Raw genomic sequence first — 27,542 nt, 5'->3', positions numbered from 1 at the left:
TGAATAATTGTGAATTTGTTTTAGTTTAATTTGTAGAGTGAAGTGTAAGGTGAGAGTTTTATTTTGTTGTTGTGCTGTTTATATTTATCGTCTTAAAATTGTTTAGTTTTATGCGTTGATTGATAGGACTGAGCTGTGTGAAAAAATTCAAAGCATAAGACGGATACAAACGTTGTCGATCTTTCTTTACAAATTATGCTGAGCCCTCAGCCAATATATTATACTTTTTTCTTTTTAACTTTGTTTCATTTTTATTACACTGAGTAGAGGGAATTAGAATTTATACTCCTGTAATTGTATACAGTTTAACTAAGTACTTAAGTCTACAATTATAATGTAGTAATTAATAAAAATACGACCATGTTTAATATAACAATATAATTGGTACTATTTTCATTTAAGATAGATTGACCTTTTGCTTTGTTTTTGTCTTAAAATTGTAACTTTTTAAATATATAATTAATATTTACAATAAATACCTTTTATACTTACTTTTTTATGCACTTTTGATTTTTGTTCTGTTATTATTTTTTAAGATAACTAAAATTATTCTAAGATTTAACTTTATTATATTTAATACAATTTTACCTACCAATTACTTTATGTATTATCATATTTTTGATTGGTGGTATCTTGGAGTAAAATAAACATTTTATCTTGACCTAGTATTGTTAATTAATAAGTTGTAAATAATGACATACTAATTAGAATTTTTTAATAAATACTTTAACGCTATTCTTTAAGGGGTGCCCCGAGATTCCCGTTTATGTATATTTAATGATTTTGTAGTTAGTTTTTATTTATGGTTAGCATTTACAATTAGTTAATGCATCAAAAGCACTTCATTATCACTCTGAGTCTAATAATCACACAATTAAATTTCTGCTCCATAATAAAAAGTATTATATTAAAGAGGAGGTCAAGGTTGAATTAATTTTTGCAAAATTTGATTTCTGAATGTTCATTATATTATGAATGATAATATTGTTGACGTTTGCCGACAATATAACTATAACGTAAAAAAAAAAAAAAATGTTTTTAAAGTATTTGTTGCTCTACCTTTAAATAAGTATGTTATTGGGTTGAAAAAAAAGAACTATCTACATAATCAGATTATTTAGCTATTAAAGTTATTTATGGCCTATAATATTTGTTTTATACATATTTTTTTAACATAAAGTAAAGTTCATCAATATTTATATTATCTGATATCTTTATTAGGTATAAAAGTTTTCATTTTATGTTTGATTTGCAGTGATGCGCACATTTAAATGGTTTGTTATTAAAACATAATTGTTTTATTTTTAAAGTGAATATTTGTTATATTCAAAAGGCAACATATGCTTATTAACTCTTATAGAATTTCAGATATTATTATCACCTGCACTATTTTATTAAAATATATATGGCAATTGGTTAAACATTAGTCGACTGTGTGGTAGCTTTTGTTTTTAATTAAAACAATCCGATTACGACGATTTATGTATACGATACTATTTATTGTTAAAACAATATAATATATACTTTGAATTCTTTTTAATAACCACGGAAGAATCATTAAAATAATTTTAAAAGATTTATTTTTACGATATGAATTATGGTGGGTTTTTATACTTATATATATATACACAACATTATTACAATTAATTAACATGTATTTATAATCTTATTTGATATTACTTATTCTGTTTGTGTATTTAGTTTTTTTTTTTCAATTTTTATAGCTTCTATTCTATCATGCTATTTCAAAAGAAATGAGAAGTTAAAATTTTCATAACTGAAATATTGGTAACGTTATAAAATATAACGTGACCGTTTATTTTCTGTTTAGTCGGAAAATGAAATAATTTGAATTAGGTAATTGTGTGTATTTTATATTAAGTGGAGGAAACCAAATATAAATTCTGTTTTTGGTTTTAAATACGTCTTATGTATTATTCTAAGCAGTTATACACTTAACTTATACACTAATTAGTTCTCTTTTACTGTTTAAAATGTAGACAAATAAAATCGTATACTAATAACACTTAATTGTTAAAAATAATTAAATTAAAGTAGGCGTGTACCTGTTGATAATAGTATAGTTTAATATGAATTTTGTTTTTTAATTAAATAGAAAGCAAGTTAAAAATAATCTTCTTTGAGATATAGTAAATAATATGTGTGAGTATAAGTATATAATAAAAAAAAAGTAGACCTACCCAACTATAAAATAATACACAGTTAACTGTTTTACTTATACACATTTTGAGAATATGGATGTTTTATAACTCTTTCAATGAATGTAGGTAGATAAAAACTTTTTTGGCTTCTGTGCGAGTTTCGCATTTTTATTAACTACTTTATTAAATAAATATAAATTATACACTACGCTCAAATATATTAATTTAAATTTAAAAAATATACAAAGATGTAGAAGAGAACCTTATTTAAACTACTTATCGTAACCTTTTACCTACTTGATTTATAGATTAAGTATTGTGAATATATTATTATAGATATTCATTATTTATTTATTTTTTTTTAAATAAAGTTTATTTAATGTTAAAAGTTGAGTAAAAAATGTTAACTAAAAATTACTTTAAATAACCATAATTTTATTTATCAAATTACATTTGTAAGAGTTTGTTTTTCCATTCGTTAATAAATAATTGGTTTTGTTTATTTTCAAATCACGATTTGATACCTGATAATGAACCTATTTATTTTATCGCAATGTAAAAAGGAGTAAATAGGTATCCGCTCTGTTATACAGTAGGTGTTGAATGTACGTTTTCATTGAGAAGTTTCTAATTGAGTAATGTATGTATTAAATTTGAACTCTATGATAAATAATTGTGTACGATTCTGAGCAAAAATAGTTTGCCAATCTGTGTTGCTAAGTAGTAAGTACTTATATTATATAATACATTTATGTTGATACTGAGATTTATTTTATTATTAGTAATATGGTAGGTTAAATTAATTTTTTGTCGAAAACATTAAATTTAAGTGTTTCAACTTTATTTATAATACCAGTTATAACAGTTTATGAGGAATATTGTATTAATTAAATCCTAGGTATGAATATTCAAAGTTTTATTAATTTTTTACTACAAAATAATTTAAATATTATTTTGTGATTTTTACAAATTTCAAGTATATGGTTTTTTATTTTTAAATTTAAAAAAAAGAACAGAATGAAATTTTTATGGTCCAAAATTGGTTTTGTTCTTATTTTCCTGATTATTCTAGAAATTTTTCGTAATAACTTTCCAACTAAATACTAATTAGATCCAATTTGCTATCAGAAATTACCCTCAAAGATAAAAATTTTTTCTACTAGAAAAGTACCTTCATACATTTAAAAACACATATTGTAAAATGAATACATTCACCATCGTGAAAATATTTTGATTTTCAATAATAACTCGACATTTTACTTACTGTCGGGTAATTAAAGTTTGTCTTCCAGTTTTAATTTTTTTAAATTTAACTTTATTAGATGAATAAATTTTGTTAGTACCTATATAAATAGTTTCAAAACAATGAAAACTGGATAGGTATTAGTACCTACATTATTGCTTCATATTAATTTATTGCTATCTGACAATTTTAAAACTATTAAACTAAAGCTAACTGACCTTGTAAAACTCTGTAGGATTTTATCTTAAATAAACATATTTAAACTGCGTTTATAATTTCCGAATCAAAATTCAAATGATATATATTTGTGTATTTGTGTTGTACATTCTCAAGATTATAGATTCCATTGTTGTACTTATTTATAACCAATGCTAAATTTTAATTATCTCTGTTGATATTTTAAAATGCAGTCATTTTTTCAACAAAATCAAATTTGGCGCACACAATTTGTTATTAATTATTGCCATTTATATCATAATATATATTACATTGAAAGGTTTAGTGTGATGCATTAAAATCAGTCAAAATCGTAATTACACCCTTATAGTTTTCAACGGGTAATTAAACAGAAGTGGAACTTTTAGACACTCGTGTACCTACATATATACTGACAAAACTCAACAAATTAATTGGTTTGGAATTTTAAAAGGGTTTGGTTACACATTTTTGTGGTTTTGCGTAAAAGTGTACTGTATAGTTTACATAATATTATATAGGGTCGTGTTTTTCTGCCACACTGCAGCCGATGCATCTGACTGAGATCGCTTGTTCCACAAACGTTTACATATTACAATATGTATGTGCATACGAAATCAATAATATATGAATATTTGGTAATAAGTATGCCATTTGATTTCCTACCATCTATTTTTACGCGCGTGTCTGTGTCTGTGTAACGTAGTGAACAAATTTCATTATACGACCGCAACCACTGGTCAATCGACCTCATTGACGTTTATACCTATCTGCCGATAACTTTGGCTTAAAGACGACAGAAAATCGATTTACGCGGTATCCTTAAAAGTCCGAGAGGATCGGAGGAATGAGGGGATTCAGGGCCGGGAATGAAAATAAGGTGAAACGACGTGTGCCGTTATTTTTAGAGAATACGAGTATAGGTATAGTTAAATGTTTTAAGGAGCACGTCATTGTTTTCGTTTACTTTTGTCTTTCAATTTGTTTAGTGACATTAAGACATCGATTTAATTTTCCACTTTTAAATTAAATGTTTTAAAACATTCAATAAACGTACTGCCAATATCCGATAGCTCTGTATTGTATTTATTTATTTTATCAGTAATCTTTTGGCGGTGATCGTATACGATTTACTATACGGGTGTTTAATGTATATTTTGTTTAATCATACAATAATCATTTTAATTATTAAATATTTTTCATAATAATACGGTTTATGATCACATAATTACTTTGTATTAGTCTACTCAATTTTATAATGTGTATTTAATATATTTAATTATGTGTAATGTAATGAATACAATGAATATAAGATAGATTGTATTTAAAAAAATTAACTTTTTTGAGAGTCTAGATCCTGAAACCAGACAACATTAAATAATTGCTACACTGTTAAACAACTTTTGAGAAGTTTTCTCAAATCCTGTAGGTGTATCTTTATTCCTCAGCATTTTCACAAAAAGTAATAAATGGGTGACGAAACTGTATTGAATTATCTTGTCGTTATTTGTGTTAATGCTGATTCTTAATAATATACAATAAGTTTGTACTACGCTGTTAGTATGTGATAAATAACAATTATTATGATTTATCGATAATTATTTTTATTGATATATATTATTACAAGACATAATTATTAATTTAATGACTGTTAATTTATCTAAATTATTTAATTTGGTTTAAAAATAAATGTTAAAGCGCTAAATATGTTGATATTCTATTTAGATAAATTTAATGTTAGGCGTACATATTTTGATATACACCAGGTTCATATAATATACTATGTTATTTTTACAATATTATTTTATAATTCTATAATTTTTATTAAAGTAAAATATGTAAATTTAAATGTTACAATATTGTTCTTGGGGTTGATTTTGTGTATTTACGAAATTGTTTGTTTTATTGGAAATTATATGTTACACTTATGTATATGTTAGGTCCAAGTATCACAGCATGTTATACGATCGTAGAAATAATATATACTAAACAATTGAACATTCGGAAATTAAATTTTATTACCTTAAGGTCTTATACATTTATGATGTGATTGTGTTGAATGTCGAAAAGGTCACACCATGCCAGTGATATTGTTGTTTATCGTTGTCAAATAAATATTATGTTTTGTATATGTGTGTATATCATGAATGGTTAATGGTCTGATTCGCTCTGCGTCCCCGGCTCCCCGCACATTAAATTTTTATATTACTATACGATTACTATATTATTATACTTGAATTTCAAGATTTATTTAAAATAATTATATTGTTTTAAATTATTAACTTTTGAAATTAGATATGAATTTATAAATGTTTTTATCGATAATTCGTATTTCTATAATATAAATCGAATAGATTGAGAATTATGTATAACTATTGTCTATCAACGTAATTATATTGAGTTTATTTTTATATTTAAAAATATTACACGTTTAAAAGAAAAAAACCAAACTTTGATTTTTTAATTATTTATCTATTTAAAAATATATGATACAGAAATTAAAATAACTTCAAAAATGATTGTTTTAAAATATAAAAATAACAATTTATCTTCAGAAAAAAAATTTAAGTGATACTTAGTTTACTCAAACAATGTCATTTTTTAAAAACTATTTAAAATTTTAAAAAGTTTTTTTCTTATAGTGAATCTTGAGTACAATTTTCAATCTATAGAAATGGCGTATGTGCGTTTTAATTTATTTTTTAAAACTTAGATACAAGAAAATTCTTATAATTAATTTGATTGATTCTTTTACTTAAAAATGATTTAAATAATAATTATTATTAATTATTATATAGTCATTTATTTTTTTTAGTAAAAATGGATTTTGTTTATCATCATAAAATAACGTATCAAAATATATTTTTGTATAAAAGTTAATATTATAATAAATATGTCTTATGGCACACACGTGTGTGAGTATAAATCAAGTATTTTATTGTGTTTATTGGTTTTAATACTTTAAACGAAATGCCGGTTGAAAAATAATAGGTACCTATAAAAAGCAAAAAGCGCAGCTTAAACAAAAATATTTATCTAATTTTTTTTTATCATTAAATAAAGTTATTTTATCGTGTTGGTATAAAATATATGTAGGTGAAAGGATAAAAAGACGGGGAATAAATATTTTTTTTATCATTAGTAAATAAACGCACATACCTATATATGTATAACAAGATCCAAGCCCAAGTATAATTCCTCCGTTCTTGTTTGCTTATTCATCATATTTTATTCACATATTGGCAATACCTACGTTTTTTCATTTTAGATGTAATATGTCATTATATAATATAATTTTACTATTCGCTTTATACGCGTTGTCTTTCTTTGGACGTTAAACGTTTATCAGCTATTATATACACCTACCTTTTAATACCTATAAGGTATTTGTAGCTTTACACTTTGACCTGTACTTTATAATATTATATATGTATATTTTTCGTTTACGGATAAAATTTTTAAAACGATCTATATAGTGTCGTTCGATGGACAACCATTAATGAATTGTAGTGAACATTTAATATAAGTTTTCAAATTTGTTTTTTGTTCGATTACAGACGGTTTCACAACAGCCAGCGTCATCGGTATCGTTGCCGTCGCAGCAGCAACAGCAACCAGCAGCTCCGCGTCCATCGTATGCGCCTCTGACCGCACTGTCTAGCATGCAACCACCTGGTTCGTCGGGCTCTGACCATCATCCGCCGCCACCGCTGCTGCCACTGCCGCCGCCGTCGCACCACCGGCGCCATCATCACCATCATCACCACGGTGCACCGTACAGCAGCGCGTTTTCCGCGCCGCCACCATTGGCTCAGGCTAACGGTGCTGCCTCTTCTGACGTTTCCGACAACATCGGTGGCAAACACGAACAACCGGTGCCGGTGCCGCTACCGCCGCCGCCGCCGCCGCCTTACGCCCACGGTGAGTACCTATCATTATGCATGGACTGCGCGTTTCTCATATATCCAGCCATAGGTTGCCAAGAGTCAACACTGTTAGGACCTAAGCGTATCTTTTTCTAAAAAATGTTCCAATCTTTGTTCTCTCGCCTATCAATTGGGCGTGATTGGTCTAAAGTTGTATGCTATCTCTTTCTAATAGTGTTGGTCTTTAGATCTCTCTGTAATCGGTCCATTTGTTTTTTTTATGGATCTAAGCTATCTATGCCTTTATAATAAATGCCTTCAACCACAAACTTTTGGCCAATCGGTGTTTATATAGTTTACATTTATGTATGGCAATTAATTCGTAAAATTAATATCGCCAAATAAAATAAAGGTGCAGAATAGATTATACTTTAAGAAATATTTTCTTAAAGTTGATCAATGTGGTGCGCGGAAAGTGAACTCTCCGTATTAAGAGTTAATATGTATAAAAATAAAAATGTTGATTTCCCTGTTCGAATTTTAGGATATACCATTGGATTATGTGCTTGGGGTTCTTATTGCAATGGCTTTACTTGTTAAGGTAGTTTTTCAGTTCTATTATGAATGCAGACTCTGAATAGGCCATGCTCATCACTCATTTATGTTCTATATTATGTAAATTATATGGTAGTACCTATACTAAAATTTGAAATATTATAATGGGTATAATTTGAAAAATATATACTTTTGCAACACTCACCAAATCACGTGCTACCGGTCGCGGTGTACACTTAATGGTTAGCGGTATATGATTAATTATACTAATAATAAGTGATAACTTGTGAATATTAATATTTTTTCAGTTGTCTTATAACATAACTGAATTTACATTTCATGAAAATATTAATCACCAATTGAAAAGTTTGGTTTCGTGAATATGTAATTAAAGCATTGTATTTGTAAATAGTACGTACCTAACTATACCTATTTTTAATTTTAACTAATTTCTTTTTGATGAGTTATTTTTTTTTTAAATTTTTTATCAAATAATTCTAGTTTTGTTAATATGTATTTTAATTATAAATCCTCATTTATTATAATATAATTAACGCATATGAACCATCCATCACAAATTACTATAGGTACACATTATAATATATTATTTAAAATTTAAATAATCACTTAAATTTATTAGTGGGTGTATACTGTATATTGTACCTATATTTTATGACTAATGTATCGTCAAATGTATAATATAATTGCAGATTGTAGACGTATTTTAATTTTTAACATTATTTTTCTACAATAACTTTTAATAGTGTGTAAAACAGTTATTCAACAAAAATTAAATATTAATTATGGTTGTATTTATGTTTAATGGCTAAATATTTAGAAATACTTTATAAATACATTTTTTTGTTTTTTTGTTTTATAATTATGAATGTAGAATGAGGTGTAAAAGTGTAATGTGAAAAAACGATCCACAGGAAGGGACGAATGGGGTTACTATTCTCCATACAACTTTTAATTTGGGTTAAACCTGCGTATTTTATAGTCTGGCAAAATATGTTAACCAATCATAAAAAAAGGTCTCCTTTCCCTTTCGACAAATATATAAACAGACGCCTGTGGTTGTAATAATCCCAAAATTGAATCATCGTTAAAATGTTTCTGTTTTTGTTTTTATTATATGTATAATTTAATTTATAGTATATCAGTATATGTATACAATAAACATGGTATGAATAACTATCATGTTATAAATGCAGCAGTGATGTAGTGTAGGAGTTTTAATTAATTGACCAAAAAGAAAACTTGTTAAAAAATGCTTGAAAATCTACTTAAATTTATATCTTGATATCTACTTGAAATTTTATCAATTATTATGTAAAATAAGACATTGTTGTGGTTGAATATTGTTTTGTATAATAGAATAATTATTGTGCTTGTTTTATTTATTAGTAGTTCTACTTGTATATTTCTATTCTAATAAAATTGTAGTGTGGTTAATTTAAATACTAATCATTTTTTTAAGGTAAAACACAGATTTTTATTGCATTGTTGAGTATAAATACCTTGAGTGTCCGTAAAAATCCTTACTGGAGCACTTCATTTATTTTTATTCAAACATATAAAAAACTTTTTTTTTAATTTAAAAAAAAATTAATGCAATTAAGGTTTTACATTTTACGTTCGTGTTAAAAGTCATTATGGAAAATTGACATTTACGATGGGGGAGAAAATGTAAGGTGACCGGAAAACTTATAAAATCTTCATTGAACTCGGTATATAGTTGTTTTGAAAAGAGGTGCATAATGAATATTTATCACAAAAAAAAAATGGTCTTTCCAAAGTTAATTTATTTTCTACTATTAAAAAAATATTGTTAATTAATAAAATCCAATGAAAATATTGTTAAACAAATAAATAAAAAACTGTTACAAGTTACAGTCTCCTATTTTATGTAGATTTCTTAAGTTTTAATTAAAGTCATAAATAAATATAAATAAGGAATTTAAAAAACAATTAAATAAAAGAATAAACATTAAATGCTACAAGTCTGTAATAAAAGTAGATTTTATAAATTTTTGGTTTTCTTATTTACGTAATTTGTTGTTAAATACTGATTAATGTTATGATTAAAATAAAAGTAATGGTAAGTATTAACTATTTCACAATATTTCCTCGATTTTCTCGATTTCCTAATAATTCACTTCAATCATACGTACTTAATGGAAAAACTAGTGTTCAAATGAACATACTTCAAAACTTTTGCTTGTAATTTTGATATTCGCGTTAAATAGTATCTTTCACACTGTTAATAAATCAAAACATTTTAATGTTAAATAGCTATTTTTCCTTGAAGTGTCATACATAAGTCATATTATGACGGGTTCTAGTTGGTTTATGTATAGTAAAATATAGCAGTGAAATTCGTTAATCTGACCGATTATTGCATTAACCTCAATTTTTTCAAATAAAAAAAATACTGCTTCTATTATTATGTATAATAATATATCCATACTTATTACTTAGTTTTTCCAGTAATATAATATTGATCTAACGAATAATATTATTAATGATACGTGAATAATAATGCAATCGATACCATGACTTTTCGATAAAGATTATTGGGTGGTTAGTGGTAGAATGGGTTGGATTATAGCTTGTCGTGATGTGATTCTTTACAATTGGAACCTTACATGTATATTTATTTATGCACATGAATGACAGCGTCACGGTGAGTGGTCGGTGCACTGGTGAGATTTAAACAATTAATATCACCGACCGACTAACGGTCTTCACGTGTGCACACCGTCATCACCATCATCGTGGTGAAAGTAGCAGTGGCCGACATAACAGTTCTTTTATCATTTTATGCTTTTTTCTGTTTTTGGTAACCACTGAACGCGCGCACATTTAGTTTGAAGCGCATTAATCAAAATGTCTGTGCACCACCCACTTTTAGCCGAATAGAGTAGAGTACACCAGAATAACTTTGTAGCCTCGTAAAAATCGTTGAGCCAAAAAAAAATGTCCCTCTTTTCCTGTTGTGCCCCGGGGAAACGGACAAAAAATCGATAAAACTCCATCGATAAATAAATAAGAAAAGTTAATAATCAAAATATTATTGTTGTATATTTATATACTACAAACATATTTGTCCACGCGCCAGTCGCGCCATCGTATTATTTATGTATGCCACGAGTCCGTCTGATCAAAAATACGGTATTATTATATTACGGTATTCCATACTTAAATAATTTGATCATAGTAAAATGTGCATTTGCATAATGTACTTGTTATATAATAATAAATTATTATGACTAACATAATATTTTTAATTTATATGAAATACAACTTATACCGATCAACCTACCACACTACTATACTTTACTAAATAATATGTCGTTAGCAAATTAATATCGTCCTGGGAATCGTATGATCGTCATAGAAACTAATTTTAATACGCACAATGCACATAATAATATAACTCGTCATCGTTTACAAGGAACAAAAATAAAATTAAATAAAAAAAAAAAAAACAATGAAATACCTTTAAACATATTTTCACTGATTAGCTTACATTGTTGTTATCTTTCAAACAACTTTTGTATATTTCCTGTTTACAACGAAAATAATATGTAGGGCAACAGAATAAAATAATTTGAATGATAAAATATCTCCATTTATTTTGAAATAAGAATTTTTTTTATTTTTAAAAAATATTTTTGTTTTTAAATTATTGATTTGATTTCATTAACAATATGTAGAGTTATATAATTCCATGAAAGTTATTAAGTACAACTAATTAAATTATGCGTAACCTTATTATACATTTCTGTACAACGTTTATTTTAAGGGTTCTTAGCTTCTAGCAACTTAATTTAAAATAATTATTTCATTTTATAATTTGTTACAATTAACAAGTCTTAAACATTTTAATAGATAAATAGTAATTTATAAACAATAATTTTAATAATAAAATCACCAGTAATATAATTTATCGACAAAGAAATTAATTTGATCAATTTATTTTTTTTAAATAAATGTTTGTTTATGCTAACACATTTTTGATTGATTAAATGTCAAGAATTGTTGTTTTTGGTTTATTGGTGAATTTTATTGTATGGAAATAAATTACTAAATAGTAACTACTATAATATAGATATGAATAAAATTACATTTGAGATATTATTTCGTAACTTTTGATTTGACTTTTAATATTCTATAAAATAATGATGAATTTATATTCAATATATTTCAACTATTAATATTCTGTATTAAATTTAAATTTTCATATTGTCTTTTGAAAAGTGATTTATTTTACGAATAAATTAGTTCAATATTTTTATGTGCTTAGAATTATCAATTAGAATAGATGAGAGTATATCAAACTTTAAACCAGTGTTTCTGAATTCTAATTTTATTATTACTATAAAAAATATGGTAAGTGTAGTTAGTATGTTTTATGTGCTATATATTATAAACATATTAATGTTATAATTTATTTTACTTATTCATAATTGTATACTTAAAGTTAACAAAACAAAAATATACTTGCATACACATATTTATAGGTATAATATATGTATAATTCTAATAAGTATTCGGTATGATATAATTGCAGTTTTACACTTTGTAATTTTTACATATCTATTATACGTTTATTATTGCGTTAATAATACTTTTAATATTGAAATTAATATTTTTGACAACGTTTAATTAGCTTTTTTATATAAAATTAGCATTGGTTGTTGTGACTATAGTTTAAAAATCTGTTATACGTGTTTTGCTGAAAAAACCGTTATCCAATTTCATTTGTGTTCCGACCTATAAGAGGGGAATCGCGGTTGAATAAACTGTCTTAACTGTGGTTTTGTGTTCACTACGAGAAAATTCCATTGTATATTTTTTAAATATGAACAGTTAAAAAAAAAAAAAAATGTTTTTTTTTTTAAATTTATACGATCCCATATTTTACACACGTGTCGACTATAAAATTATCATCCCTTAGAATTGTTCAGTTTTGTCAGATATACTATCATGTGAGACACCCATTTTTTGATATATAAATGTCATACTATTATGTATAATAACTTGTTTAATGTTGATATCTTATAAATGCATAAAACATTCAAAAATTATATAAAATTAAATAATAAATACAAATCTCTGATGTCTAACACATTCTGTTGTATAATCATATGGTGTGTACTGTATATTATATACTTACAATGTATAACATATAAATATGTTATAAGTTATAATTTGAATTAATCTACGAATAGAATACTAGAATATTAATAATTACAAATATATTTATACTTTATATCTTTTAAAATTACTGCGATAACTGTAGTTTGTATAAAAACGAGCTTGGAAGGATAATATGTATTTCTATAACATTAACATTAAAATATCATTATTTTATTTTTTATTTAATTGTATGGATATAGAAGATATTAATTTTTTTCACTAGGTTATCATAGATAATTAAAATTATAATTATATACGATTTATTGAAATTTATGATCTTACACATGACTACTTTGACATTTTAATAACAGTGGTATTACTTATAGTAGGTAATTCATATTTAAATATGATATATTTCTGTATACTTAAAGTTATATTACCTCTTTATTGATATATTATTACCCTGGTGTTTGGTATTAATTGCTTATTTAAATTCATCTAAACTACCAAAATGTCAAAATATCTAGTCTTTTTAATATATTTTTCATCTCTATTATGTAGAGAAAAATCAATTATACTTTCAGGTAAATAATATTTAAATTTTTAATGTCTTATTAACACAATTGATTTAATTGGGTGACTTATCTCTTGAATAAAATTACTTAAGTATAATTGGCTAATGCACTAATTTAATAATGAACAAAGTGTTTTAGATAAAATTTAAGAAAATTATTATTTTAGATTTGGGTCTTTTATATTTTAGATTCCGAAACAATTTAACTTTATATTTGTCGTTACCTGAGTTTATTTATTTATTATTTTGATTAAATTTATTTTCAAAGTTTTTTTAAATTTTAACTTTTAAACGTCTGGTTTCTAAACTTTTCAATAAAAACATTGGTCTTATTTTGATTATTTTATAAAATTAGTACGTTAGTGGAATACAATTGGCATATTTTTTGATTGTACCTGATATCATACCAACAACATAATTAATCATAACACTATATATTACATTTTTTAATAAAAATATCATTTCATAAATTTATAACTTTTGATTGATTTTATTTTCCAACATAAGTCTTCAATGTATATGTTTGAATAAGACACTTTTTTGTACATTGGTTTTTTGTTGATTGAGTATTGTTATGAATATATATTTTTAACGAATACTTACATATTTAATAATTAACCATCTGTTAATTGTAAATTTGTATAAAACCATATCTATTGATTTAACACATTTCTTTATATTATGTTAGTAATACAGAGTATCTCACTAGTTGACATTCGTCCGTTTCAGCCGATCACTAGAAAGGTTGTTCGCTTAATGTCCTAGAATTTACGGGAACTAGAATGGTAATTTTTATAAGATTTGTAATTATGTATTTATATAGCGGCACAGAAAGTTCTTTCGTATATAATTTGTTTTAAAATTTAGGACATACGTTACAGATCGCTGATTATTTGTGAAACCCAAAAAAAATAATGATTGCGTTTCTGACATGAATTTATTGTGTATGATATTTTATTTTTGTTATTTTGTTATTTAAAATAAGGAATAATAAATAAGGATTTATCTTGTTTTCCCATTTGTGTATAATAGGCTCATGAGTATATAAAGATTTATACATAATTGTGGAATGAAAAAAGTTATTAACTAATATTGGGCTATTGTTTTTCGAGGAACTAAATACTAAAAACCATATACGTCCATCTCCAAACATTCAAGTTAATTTATATAAATATTTATATGTAATCTATTAATTGATTTAATAAACTTTAAATCAATTGGAATGTTCAAGAAGTTTAATATTTCCACAAAGTTTTTTTTGCCTATTGATCCGGTTCATTTACATAATCAAAATTACAACAAAATTGAAAAAAAAAATCATAAAATCATTAAAAAATGTAAATTATATAGCTGAGAGGGGAGTCAAGCTAATAGAAAAAATTTACAAAAAACTAAGATTAAAAAAAATTCGTATTACCGGCAAATAATTAACTAAAATTAACTTAAATCAAATTTCAAAATATAATTTTGTTTTCTTAATTGTTAAAGACTATTGAAAGGAATATACACAAAGTGATAGACAAACATTCAAGAAAACAATTTAGGAGTCAACAATTCATTATTAGTAAAATTAAAAATTATAAAAATAAAAATCAAATTTTTTTATTAATAATATATTGTAATTTCACAAAAAATTTAGGTAAATAAAACCTAAACCTATAAAAAAGTTGATCTCATAACATTTTTAGTGTAAGTCTTTTTTTTTAGAACATTAAATTCTGTGTTAACATCATAATATAAAGTATTTTATCATACATTCAAACGGACGTTATGTATATTTAATTAACTGAAATAATCGATTTCAATAAGTAAATACAATATTTTAATGTTATTAATTTTTCTTGAAAAATAATGGACTTACGACAGTTTTTGTAAAATGCTTTTTTTATAGACAATATCAAAATATATAATTTAGGTTCTTGATTTTTTTGCTAAGTACGATAGTTTTTGAATTAATAAAATAATAAGAAAACTACTCCCTTTTGTCATATTCAACCCCAACGCGGCACTAGAAGGGGTTGAGTGAGACCTTCCAAATTTCGCCAAAATTTTCATGTAACTGAGAAAATTAAGAAGGTACCCATGTTAACTTTTCAAAAAAATGTAATATCTATATAAATAAGGAATAACCCTAAAATGTATATATACTTAATTTTGTTTTGAGAAGTAAAAATGTATTTTGATTTATCAACGAGGCAACAAACATATACTCGTAGTTGACATAATTACTATGATTTATTTTTATTTTTATAATATTGAGGTGTCTTAAAAAATATGCTTAAACTATTTAGAGCTAATATTTTTTTATATCCAGTCAATAGAAATAGTACTTACTGCATTATTAAAAATTAACACTTAATATTTTTTAAATAGCTTTATTTTTAATATTTAATTAAATAGTATACATTTTTACTAGGTACCATTACGTCTTATTTTAATTCTTAAATAAGTTTTATATATTAAATTATTTTTATACTAATAACGTGATAACACTGATTACAATAATTTTAATTTAATTAATTTATATAGATTATGAGTAGAAATAAAAATTGACAAATTAAAAATATTATAATCTTTTTTTATAAACAATATCATGTTTTTAAAGAATATTTCAAGAAAAACATTAAATATTTATCTGAAATTATCAATTCAATTTGAATAAAGTCTTCATTTTATTATGATAATTTAATGAATGATTTACGACACGAGTTATTGTAAAATGTTAATATCCCCCTCTGCTTTATTTCCCTACTAGGTAATACAATAGTGTTGTATACAGTGATGTTGTGTTCGAGGAACACTCTGTAGTAGTGTATATACTCTCAGAAGCCCTTGGGTTATTTGTTATTTATCGCATCTGCCGGTCTCTCTGAACCCCCATTCATCCCAATCTGTACGAATACCAGATGTTTATTGTGCTTGTTTTGTCGCGTGTCGAGCTCATTTTTAATACAGACTATAGCTACTTATTTGGGCGGGAAAAAAACACTCACAATTTTCGTTTTCATTTATTTTTCAATGTGGTTTTCTTGAAAAAGAAATAACTTTTTCGTATATATAATTAGTAAAAACAAAATAGAATTTCTTGTTAAGTTAATGTTTTTTCACACGACATTGTCACGATAAAATCGAGAAATGATAATTGTCTATTTTGATCAGGTTTTTTAGGTTTAGAGGGGTAATATTCTTTTTTAAATGTTAGAAATTATTTGTATTTGTATGATTTGTTTGATAATAATTACTTTTTACCTTTATTACTATATGTATTTATCATATTTTCTTGATTGTGTTAGTCTGTTTTAACTTTTAAAGCCATGAGTAATAAACTACAACATTTACCTATAGATTTTAAGAAAAATCAGTAATTTTTATTATATTATTTATATTACAATCTTGAGATATTAGTTTTATAAAAACTTAAAAATATGGTTTTTTTTTAATTTTTACTATTAATTTATATATAGGTACTAAATTTTTGATAACAAGGTGATTTGTAATATTTAGTTGGAATTTTTAATTATTTATACTTGAAGATCATAATTTAAAATTCTTAAGCTTTTTTATTCTAACTTAAGGAGAAACCTGAAGAGATATAAACTTCTGTTTTTTTTTTTTAGTAAGAAGCTTTCTTTTCTATTATTAATTATTTAACCAATAATGCTTTTGAAAATGTCGATGTATCGATGTATTTAAATCAAAATTCGAACAAGTAGTTTTAATGCTATTTAACTTAGTGTATTCAAAAGATAATAGATCTCTGATTATATAATGGGTTTGGGGAGGCTATGAAAATTTAAGCATTTTAGTAATTAATATTAATCTATAAATAATAATTTTATAATTTGTTAAAATAGTTAAAGTGTTAAATACTAGATACAATATTACTTATATTTTATAATTTTGTAAAACCATTTTCACCGACTTTTATCCTCGTTATAACCATTTTAATAATAAGTAAGAAAGTACTCATTCAAATTTTGTATTAGGTACATCAAATTTTTCAAAAAAATTATTCACTAAATTATTTAAGTAGTGTAAAAAAAATCTTAAAAATTTAAAAGTATAGTCTACGTTTATGATATAATTAATCATCTTAAAAATTAGAATTTGAATAAATTCATAATTACGTAAAAAAATGGCGTAGCATGTTTAGTGAATCATTCTGTTTATTATTTAAGGTATTTATTTCATTTTTATTATCTAGTGTAAATTAAATGTTAAACTTGAATATAAGTATTGAATTTTATTAGGTAATTAAACACAAATTATTGATTATATTCAATCTTAAATTTATAGATAAGTTATTGTCTATTTGTATTTTGTATACCTATAATATGTTAATATGTGTAGGTTTATACATAAATACCGTAATTACGTAAATATATTTACCAGGATATAAAGTTTATCATGGTCGCATATTATACTTTCATTATTGTTTTATTTATAAACGTGGTTTTAATTTTTTATATTTATCATATTTTATAAGTAAAAAATATTAGTAAAAAACATATATTGAACACTATACCTGCACTATAATTTTTATGTATCTTCGTTTTATTCGTTTTTTTTGTGCTAGTTTATATGTTATACATTTTTTGAGTATTGATTTTGATTTTATTTCATATATTCTGAAGCTTAATATTTTTCTGAAAAAGTGTGTATAAAAATGTGAAATACTACAAACGTCGATCATAGCACCTAACCTATAAGTAACCAAAAATCGGCCAAGTAAATGTACATGGCTTACGTAAAAAATCACCTTGTGTGTGAATAAGGTTATTATAACTATATAACTTGTTAACCTTACCGTTACTCGTCTATAAAATTGAAAATTTTTATATGGACAACACAAATAAATTACAATAACAATGGGTTTTCATTTTTCATTAAGTTGTTGTCACACTATTCCTATTTTCTAGATAATGTAAAAACACACTACTGTTATTTATTTTATTTAAATGCATTTATTAAGAATTAACATATTATTTTTGATCAGTTGGTTGGTTCATTGCGATGACGAGTAATGATTTTAACTTGATGCGCGTTATATTTAAACTCAAATTATGACAATTATACAGTGTGTAGATCTCTATCAAATGCAAATTATTGTTATGTGACAACTATTTTTTTTTTTTGTAAGAATAGTCAATAGATAACTGACATTGCATTTATCTCTAGTTTTAGATAATGTGAACATTATTGTCGCTGATGAATACAATTATGTTTAAAATATAAAAGTAATAAATTATAATTTAAACATTACATTTTCTATTTATCCCTTAGTATAATTACTAATGATAATACAATGTTTTAATTTTTGTCTAAATTGTGTATAGACCACAGTGGAGCGTTTTATTACAAATTTAGATCAACAGCAAAAATTATCCATTGTAACTATAGGTACTTATAAATCAAAAGTAAAACTAGAAAAAATTATATCCATTTAGGTACTTTTATAGTTTTATTAAATACACGGTTTTCTTAAATCGTATTACTTCATAGCTGCTATAGGGAAATATGAATACATGTTGAGACTAATTCAGATTTTTTTTATACTTTTTTAATTTAAAATATGTATTTGTTGTTCAACATTGGTTTTTGAGAAAGCTTATTATTGCTCTAATTTACATAAGGGTTGTAGTATAATTCAACGATCTATGAATTATAAGTATTTTGAATTTATTATGAACCTTTATAAACATGTATCATTAATAATAATTGTTATTTTTGATGTTCATAATTAAGATAATAGTTTTAATATATTAACGTTTTTTAATGTAACCTATTACAGAAATTGATCATGGTCAATGTTCATTTAGTTATTAAGAAACCATTGACGTTTTTGTAATATTTTATAAATCATCCGAATGTTTTCTAATTAATATAAACAATTCATTTATTAATTTTTATCATATTTTTTTAAAATAATAGTTATTTGTAATTCTTATTATAAACTATGTTCATAATGTCATATGTTAAGTGTATTGTTATAGAAATCATTATCACCAATATATTGTCTTTTAATAACATTCTTTGTAAGTTATAATTTAGTATATTTAACTAGAAAAATTAATATTCGATTTGTAAAGGCATAAATTCCATAAATTCCATAAAATCAAATAAAATAATACTAAAATAAGCTAGTATCTACCCAATCAATTATTAATTAATAATTATATATTTATTAATTGTATAACTATATTATTTCTTCATAATTAATCCATAACAATAAACAATTAAATAACACAAAAAGTTTTATAGATTTCAAGGTGTAAACCTCGGAGGGGATTTTGTCTTTTTCGGTGAATATTTTGATTTTTATCATTACACAAGGACATTTCGTATTGTTAACAAAAAAAAAAAAAATTCTGTGGTACTTACCCATTAAACATTTTTTCTTTAAATTTCCTCATTTTAATATATTATTTAGTGATTTTTTGTAATGTATATAATATTCATATAACGCGGAGATAATATTATATACCACTCAGAGGACAGTGAAATTATTATCGATGATCAACTTATTAGCTGCACAACTCGCCCAACTTTGGTCTGGTACTCTGGTGCAATTAAAACATCCATAAGTTGTTTCCATAGGTTGACAGTCGTTCGAAAAGTTTCTCCTGATATTTCATTAATGCTACAGAAGTGTGGCTTTCAATTAAATGACTTGCGATAAACTTTTTAAGTGCTATTCTGTTGGCCTACTCGTTATCCTGTAATAAGATATCAAATCATTTCACCGCGTGTAATTCCGTAATGGCGCAGATTGTATATAGAAAATACATCATCTGAAAATACTTGACAACGATTTCGTATGGGCACTGTATACATCAATTAAACCTTGAAAAATAATTTTTAGAATTCTGTTTATATTCTTATTTAATTTAATATGTTGGTTACTTATTAGGATGTCACTATAATATTAGGAACATATTTACATATATGTTTTAAAGTAAATACATTTGCATTGATAAACGTAATTTGAAGGATCAGTTTTTGTAAAAAAAAAATATGTTGAGGTTTTGGTAAAGCTTGGAATAAATTAATATGTTAAGCCATGTATCCATATTACACCAGTGTTTCGCATATTAAATATTTAGATAACAAAATGTCGATGCCTATTTTCCTAAAATATTTAAAACTACATCACACAGTATAGTGGAAACTCTTTATTAAAGTTTTGATTTTTGACTTTCTTCTTAATTTAATAATTATTAGTATTTCAATAAGTAAATTAATAAATGACGATTAAGTGTTTTAAAGTACTTATAGAATGTAATTACTATTTACTAGTTTTTAATTCTATATAATTAATGCTTTTTTTCACCAAGTAATGAATCAATATTAGTATTAAATACAATTGTAATTTGGATTATGGTTAATAATATTATCATTTCTAATAAATAAATAAAGTTTACATAATATGCAGCATGAAAAGAGAAAAACAATTCTCTAATTATTATGCGAATGAGAAATTTTTGAAAATATTTAATGTGTATGTGTTTAGTTTATTTCGTATTATAAACTAGATATAGTAAAAATTAGCTCATTTTAAATAAAATAAATGGGTATAAGATTAAATATAAAGAATTCAACTATATTGCAGGTAATATCATTATGTTGATTATGAAAAAGGGTACTTACAAAGGAAGGACGTTAATGTGTGTAAAACACTAGGTAAATCTGTTTTTTTAAACATCATTTAAAATATAGTTTACTTTAATATCTATAAACATGAATAAAATGTATATCAATAGCTAAATTTATCTCTAAAATTAAAAAAAAATTATGATGTATCACAAAATACTTTTTTTTAAACACGGATTATTTGTAGGTACTTATAATTTATTTTATTTAATAACGATTTTCTTTTGATTATAACTTATAAGTTATATAGGTATTTTTATTAAAATGTCATCTACGATGATGTAATTTACCTATGGTGTATTCTTCATTAAATTATAAATTATATCATACTTATCTATTTATACAATTATATAAATATATATATATAATAAATAGATTATAAATCAGTAAAAATAGATATGTACGTGTATATTAGTATATCAATTTGTGTTAACATTTTTTTGTGCTTTATAAAAATAATTTTATATATACATGATGTAATAGATTTAATAAATTAAGTATATTTCTAACTTCATTTTAACATTTTTTATTCCATCATAGTACTGTTTTTTAAGAGATATTTCATTTATAAGTATAATACGTTTATATGTAATTCAGGTTCTCAATTTATATGTTTATGTATTTCCCTTAATAATCTTTTTATACTTAAGTACTAGCTTTATATATATTACCATATAGGTGTCAGGTACATAAAAATAGATAATACAATACAGAGTGAAAATAAATGATGGTCTCCTCAGTAAACTAATGGTAGTTTTGCGAAGGTTGGTGATAAGTGATCTTCCTCTCTTTATTCTGTGTAAATAAATTGTTAAATACGTATTAAATTGAAACATTAATTACAAATAAAAATTATTTAATATTATATACCTAGGTATTATATACACTATGTATAACACAACATTTACACACCTCTCTAACATGAAAAAATCAAGTTGAAACGTCTATGAGTATTCACAAATTTCTTGAGCGGTAGTTATTTTTCCTCCACTGTGATCATTATTTGTAATTTAATCTCTTCGTATGATGTGTACGAATTGTAGGTATTTTTAAACTAAGTAAAATATTCTGTCTGATGATTTGCATAATACTTTATAAAGCTTTTAATCATAAGTATAATTAGTTATATTGTATTATTGTACATTATTGCACTTTAGTATTATTTATGTGTATATACTGTATAGTCATTTGAATCTTATTTTTGCTACGTTTAACTAGATCTGTAGTGATTTTTTTATTGTGATCGATAAATGACTATAGTTTAATGATTGTGTTGGTGTGAATTTAGCAGGACAAAAAAGACAAAGGGCTCTGTGAAAAACGAAGCGTGTTTATGCGCTCGACATCAAATTGTCGCTTTTTATGTATAGACGCGGCACCGTTATAATCTCAGACAATGTAAAAACATACTATTAGTGTATTATACACTTATGCTCCCTATATTTACTTGTATATTTTTATTTCCTTCGTCGTTCGTTGCAGTGATAAAAAATTTATTACAAAGTATCTCTGTATTAAATAATGAGCAAATCAATTCTGACGCAGAGTTCTCTAATTATACATGAAACAATTTTAATACAAAAGTAAATTAACTGTAATTTTTAGCGTTTTAAGCAGGGCTTGAATTCAATATTGGATACCGTTTTTGAATATCGGTTAAAACCGTTAAAAACCAAAACCGAAATCGAAATAGGAAAAAATGCTTTTGGTTTCTAGTTTTGGTTTCAGGTAATATTTTTATTAGTTTATCATAGAACTTAATTGTAAAAATTATTACTAATGTTTGTTATATCGTCTAGTAATTGAATTAATTAAATATTCATTATTCTGTAATTAAAGAAAAATATTGTTTATAAGTGAAAACAGATCTCAATAATTGTTATGATTCAATAAAAACTTAATTTTTATAATCAGTACTAGGTTATCAATATTTATAAATTCATAATACACAAAAATTAGGTATTAGGAACCTTGTATAAAATTTCAACGATTTTCAACTAATTTTTAAGGGTTAAAAGATCAATATAATGAGCATTATGTATTTATATTATTAATTATAATACGATAGAATTAAGATCATATGGTATGTATTTATCTTATTTATTAATAAGGTACTCCTTAATCCCCACCTTGATGATGTATCTATGATAGACATAAAATAAAAATACCTAACTAGATGGAAACTGCTAATAATAATTAGAGATTTAAAAGCATATATAATTATTTATTGTGTTAGACAATTCATCAAAGTATTTTTGTAATTTTAGTTCACATTTTAATTAATTTTTATTTGAATAAAATAGTAATACAATGTTATACAACATAATAATAACTATATAGAATATAGATATATTTAAACATAATTATTAAAAATGTTGCATTTTCTTTTTCCGGGATTTTAAAATTTAACATTTTAAACAATTACCTAATATATTTAAACAGTAATAGTCAAATTATTTAGGATCAAGGTTTAAAATATTTATTACATATACTATACGTACCTACTATATAAAATATAACTAATATATACCGAAATAATGTTATGCTATGATTCAATTTCTTCAAAAAATTATACGAAATATACTTTTAAGGTTTATAACAAAACAAGTTAAAATATAACATAATTGGTCGAGAAACAGATTTAATATTATTAATAATTTTTATTATTTTGTCAAATTTAATTATAGTTTAAGAAGTAAATTATGCTACGTAAAACTAATGTAATATTTGTATACATGCATTATTACAAATATACAAATCAGTATTACGATATAATATATTAGTTATATTTTATATAGTACCTATAGTATGTAATAAATATCTTAAACCTTGACCCTAAATAATTTGACTACTGCTGTAGTAACGCTTGTATACAAATGCTACATTAGTTGTACGTACCATAATTTACTTCTGAAACTATAATTAAATTTGATAAAATAATAAAAATTATTAATAATATTAAATATGTTTCTCACCCAACTATGTTATATTTTAACTTGTTTTGCTATAAACTCTCAAAAGTATTTATCGTATAATTTTTTTAAGAAATTGAATCATAGCATAAACCTATAACTTTGTTTAGTACGTAATAACATTTTTGTAGAAATTGCTTTACATATACATATTATTTTCATACGTTTCGGCACCACTGAAAGATTACTAGGTATAGAAAAGTGCAATTTGTAGTGTTAACTTAATATTTATTCGTAGCAAACAAATAACATTCATGTTTTAACTTAATTTTATCCATCAACATTTGAACATGAAACAATTAGTAATGTTTCTTCGTTTGTTTGAAAGAATATGGTTTCTTCATTGTTTGAATTATTGATAACTCAATTATTATTTCTTCTACCACTTGCTGTTTATCAAATTTACTAATGATGACAGTTGGTATTATTGCATGTTAAGTTGTTTTTAAATAAATTGCTAATAAATTTGATTACTTAATCGTTAATTTTGAAAATTGTGGTTATAGGTATTGTTTTGAAGTTTATTTTTATAGCTTTTATTGACTTCTTTACTCAGTGCTTACAGTCAATGCATGAGCGATGAATTAGGTCATTATTATCGTTAAATTTTTACACGATTTGATTTCGATATTGATTATTTTATATCAAGCTTTTGCTCTATTTTTTTTTTTTTTTTTTTGTTACCTCTATTTTATTTTTTTAATTAGTATTTGATAACAAATTCCAAAATCCTTTTATTTTAATTGCGGAGCTTATAAATGTAAATTTAATGTTAATATATTAAAATATTGAAGTGTATTCATGAAGTATTTCAATTACAAAACATTTGAAATACATGCTTATATAATATATTATTACGAAAAAATTATAATATAAAATTCATATTCATTTAATTTTTTTGTACATCAAGGTTTTTATATAAAAATGAATGTTATAATATATTTTTATATCTATTTAAAATCAAATAAAATATTTTGAATTACCTAAAAATAAAAATTCCATAATTATCGTAACTCACCATTGGAATTGGATGGTATGTTTTTTCTTCTATTACATATTTCGATTGCAAAAAAAAAAAACTTGTATGTATGGAGGAGGAAGTGGAAAAAATAGTCGTCCAATATTGTCTACACTGTTTTGTCGAAGAGTTTTAATCCATTCTCTTCTGTCTTTGTCTCTCACTCCTCGCCCGTGTGCGTGTATGTGTGCGTTGTGTATAGGCGGTGCGCTGCCGGTGTTCTGCACCGTCCTACCGTAACCAGTCGAGTGTTGTAGCTCCGATCGTACGAATGTCTATTACTATGTTATCGTTAACAACTCTATGATTATAATATTTAATATTTTAATTTAATTTTCGTTTTGTTTTTATCGATTATTAAGTGTTAAGTGACTGTGATAAAAATATCAAGTGATTATTAGTTCGACATGTGCTGTGATATTATGGAATATTTGTCCGTCGTTTTATAAAGGTATCTATAATTAAAAAATAATAAATAAATATTTATAATATTTTTGGTCGTTTGCGTGTCCGTTGTCTTACAAATCTGTCAAGCCGTTTTCTAATGCTTCAAAGGGAAATCAATTTGTCATTTGCAAAAATCTATAATGTTTGACAATGAAAATTTGACTAGTTTTTGTACATCCTAACATGCATTCAATAATTATTTTAGTATTAATTATTAACTTTATTTAATTAGTAGGGATTACAGCTTATTGTTTATTTGTCTGCATAGTGAAGTTTGTTGTTTTAATTTACTCATAATTTCTTTTTATAATTAAGTAAAAGATACATTATTCCTAAATATCTGTTCTTAAAATAAAGAATTGATTATTCTCAAAAATTATATTTAAAAAGACATCAATAATTTTATTATTTTTTCTTAAACTCTCAAAATTAAGTATTCTCTACACTCCGAGTATTAAATGTCAACTTTCATAAATTACAAAGCTGTTAAATATTAATAATTTTTGTTCAAAAATTAACTTAGAATCTGTTTTCAGTATTTTAAAATTTTAATTTCAATCAAACAATGTACACATGGTTCGTTAATTTTTAAAACTGATCAAAATAATTTATATAAACAGGCATACCTATAATGTTAAAATATCTCTTATGATATCGATATAATAATTTTATTACGAGTTACATTTTCAAGGGGAACTACAAAAATAATATACATTATAATGGGTTATTGAAATTATTCTTAATTTATTCTAAAAACTTGATTTTTTAGTCAATTTAAAAAAAAAAAAATTTAAACATAAACTATTTTGTATGGAATATGTTTATGTTTTGATATTTTAATCTAATTTCAAAATTATTCTACGTTAAATATTATATTGTTATTGTAAAAATAAGTACATTTAACTATTTCTTATTAATATTTTATAATAAAATCTTTTATTTTATTGAAATTAAAAAATATTTACTTTTTTAATTTACGAATATCGGTTATAGTTACTCCTTGGGAAATGTCTGTACGTTAATTGCCTACTATAGTCGCCGTTTAAAACTATCATAATTTAATAAAATCTGGAAGCTTTCTGCATATTTGTTTTTATTATATTTTGAAATTCACATGGTGATACTAGAAAGATATTTTATGTTCTGCTTTCTAATCTAATAAAACGGGTGTAAATCACAATTAATAACGTTTACCATACCTCTATCTCGCCGAATGGTCAAAATTAATTTTATGGCTTATCGGTCATCAATAAGTTAAGTACTACAGTGCAAATTTTCTGTATTTGTTTTAAATTTGTTCGTTATTTACAATAAAACATAAGGAAATAAATGTTTGCTATAATTGGGTTTTCCGGTTTCCGCACTAATAAGTTTGGATTCTATTTCACCCTCCGATCATCCTTCACAATTTCTAGTCGCTCGTTCCGGAACAGTTTATGCTCTTGATATTTTCTATTTACAGAAACATTAAATGACATTTAGATATATCTATTTGTAATAAAAAAAGAAAATTATTTTAATAAAAGTAGAGATAAATATATATAGGTGGAAAACTAATTACATTAATACAAAAAATGCGTTTTAGTATAAAAATAAACAGAAGTGTTTTAAGGTTTAACTGGAATTTGGCCAAGTTGTCAATAAAAAAAAAAAAAAATTTTTTTACTAAAATACATTATTTGTTTGCATGATTGGTTTCTCATTAACAATTAAAA

The 27,542-nt window shown here is 24.1% G+C and overlaps 1 protein-coding gene across 1 annotated transcript in view; it reads left to right on the top strand.

The window, feature by feature from the left end:
• LOC112603348 overlaps nt 1-27,542 on the top strand; it is a 111,007-nt gene that overhangs the window by 15,667 nt on the left and 67,798 nt on the right. The window contains exon 4 of the mRNA XM_025351872.1: nt 7,158-7,521. Coding sequence (XP_025207657.1) covers nt 7,158-7,521 — 364 coding nt within the window. The remainder of the gene's footprint in view (nt 1-7,157; nt 7,522-27,542) is intronic.

This window comes from Melanaphis sacchari, unplaced genomic scaffold, assembly GCF_002803265.2.
Source record: "Melanaphis sacchari strain LSU unplaced genomic scaffold, SCAv2.0 Contig106_pilon_pilon, whole genome shotgun sequence".
Classification (NCBI taxonomy): Eukaryota; Metazoa; Arthropoda; class Insecta; order Hemiptera; family Aphididae; genus Melanaphis; species Melanaphis sacchari.
The sequence above is the reverse complement of the archived record's forward strand: the minus strand, read 5'-3'. Positions and strand labels throughout refer to the sequence as shown.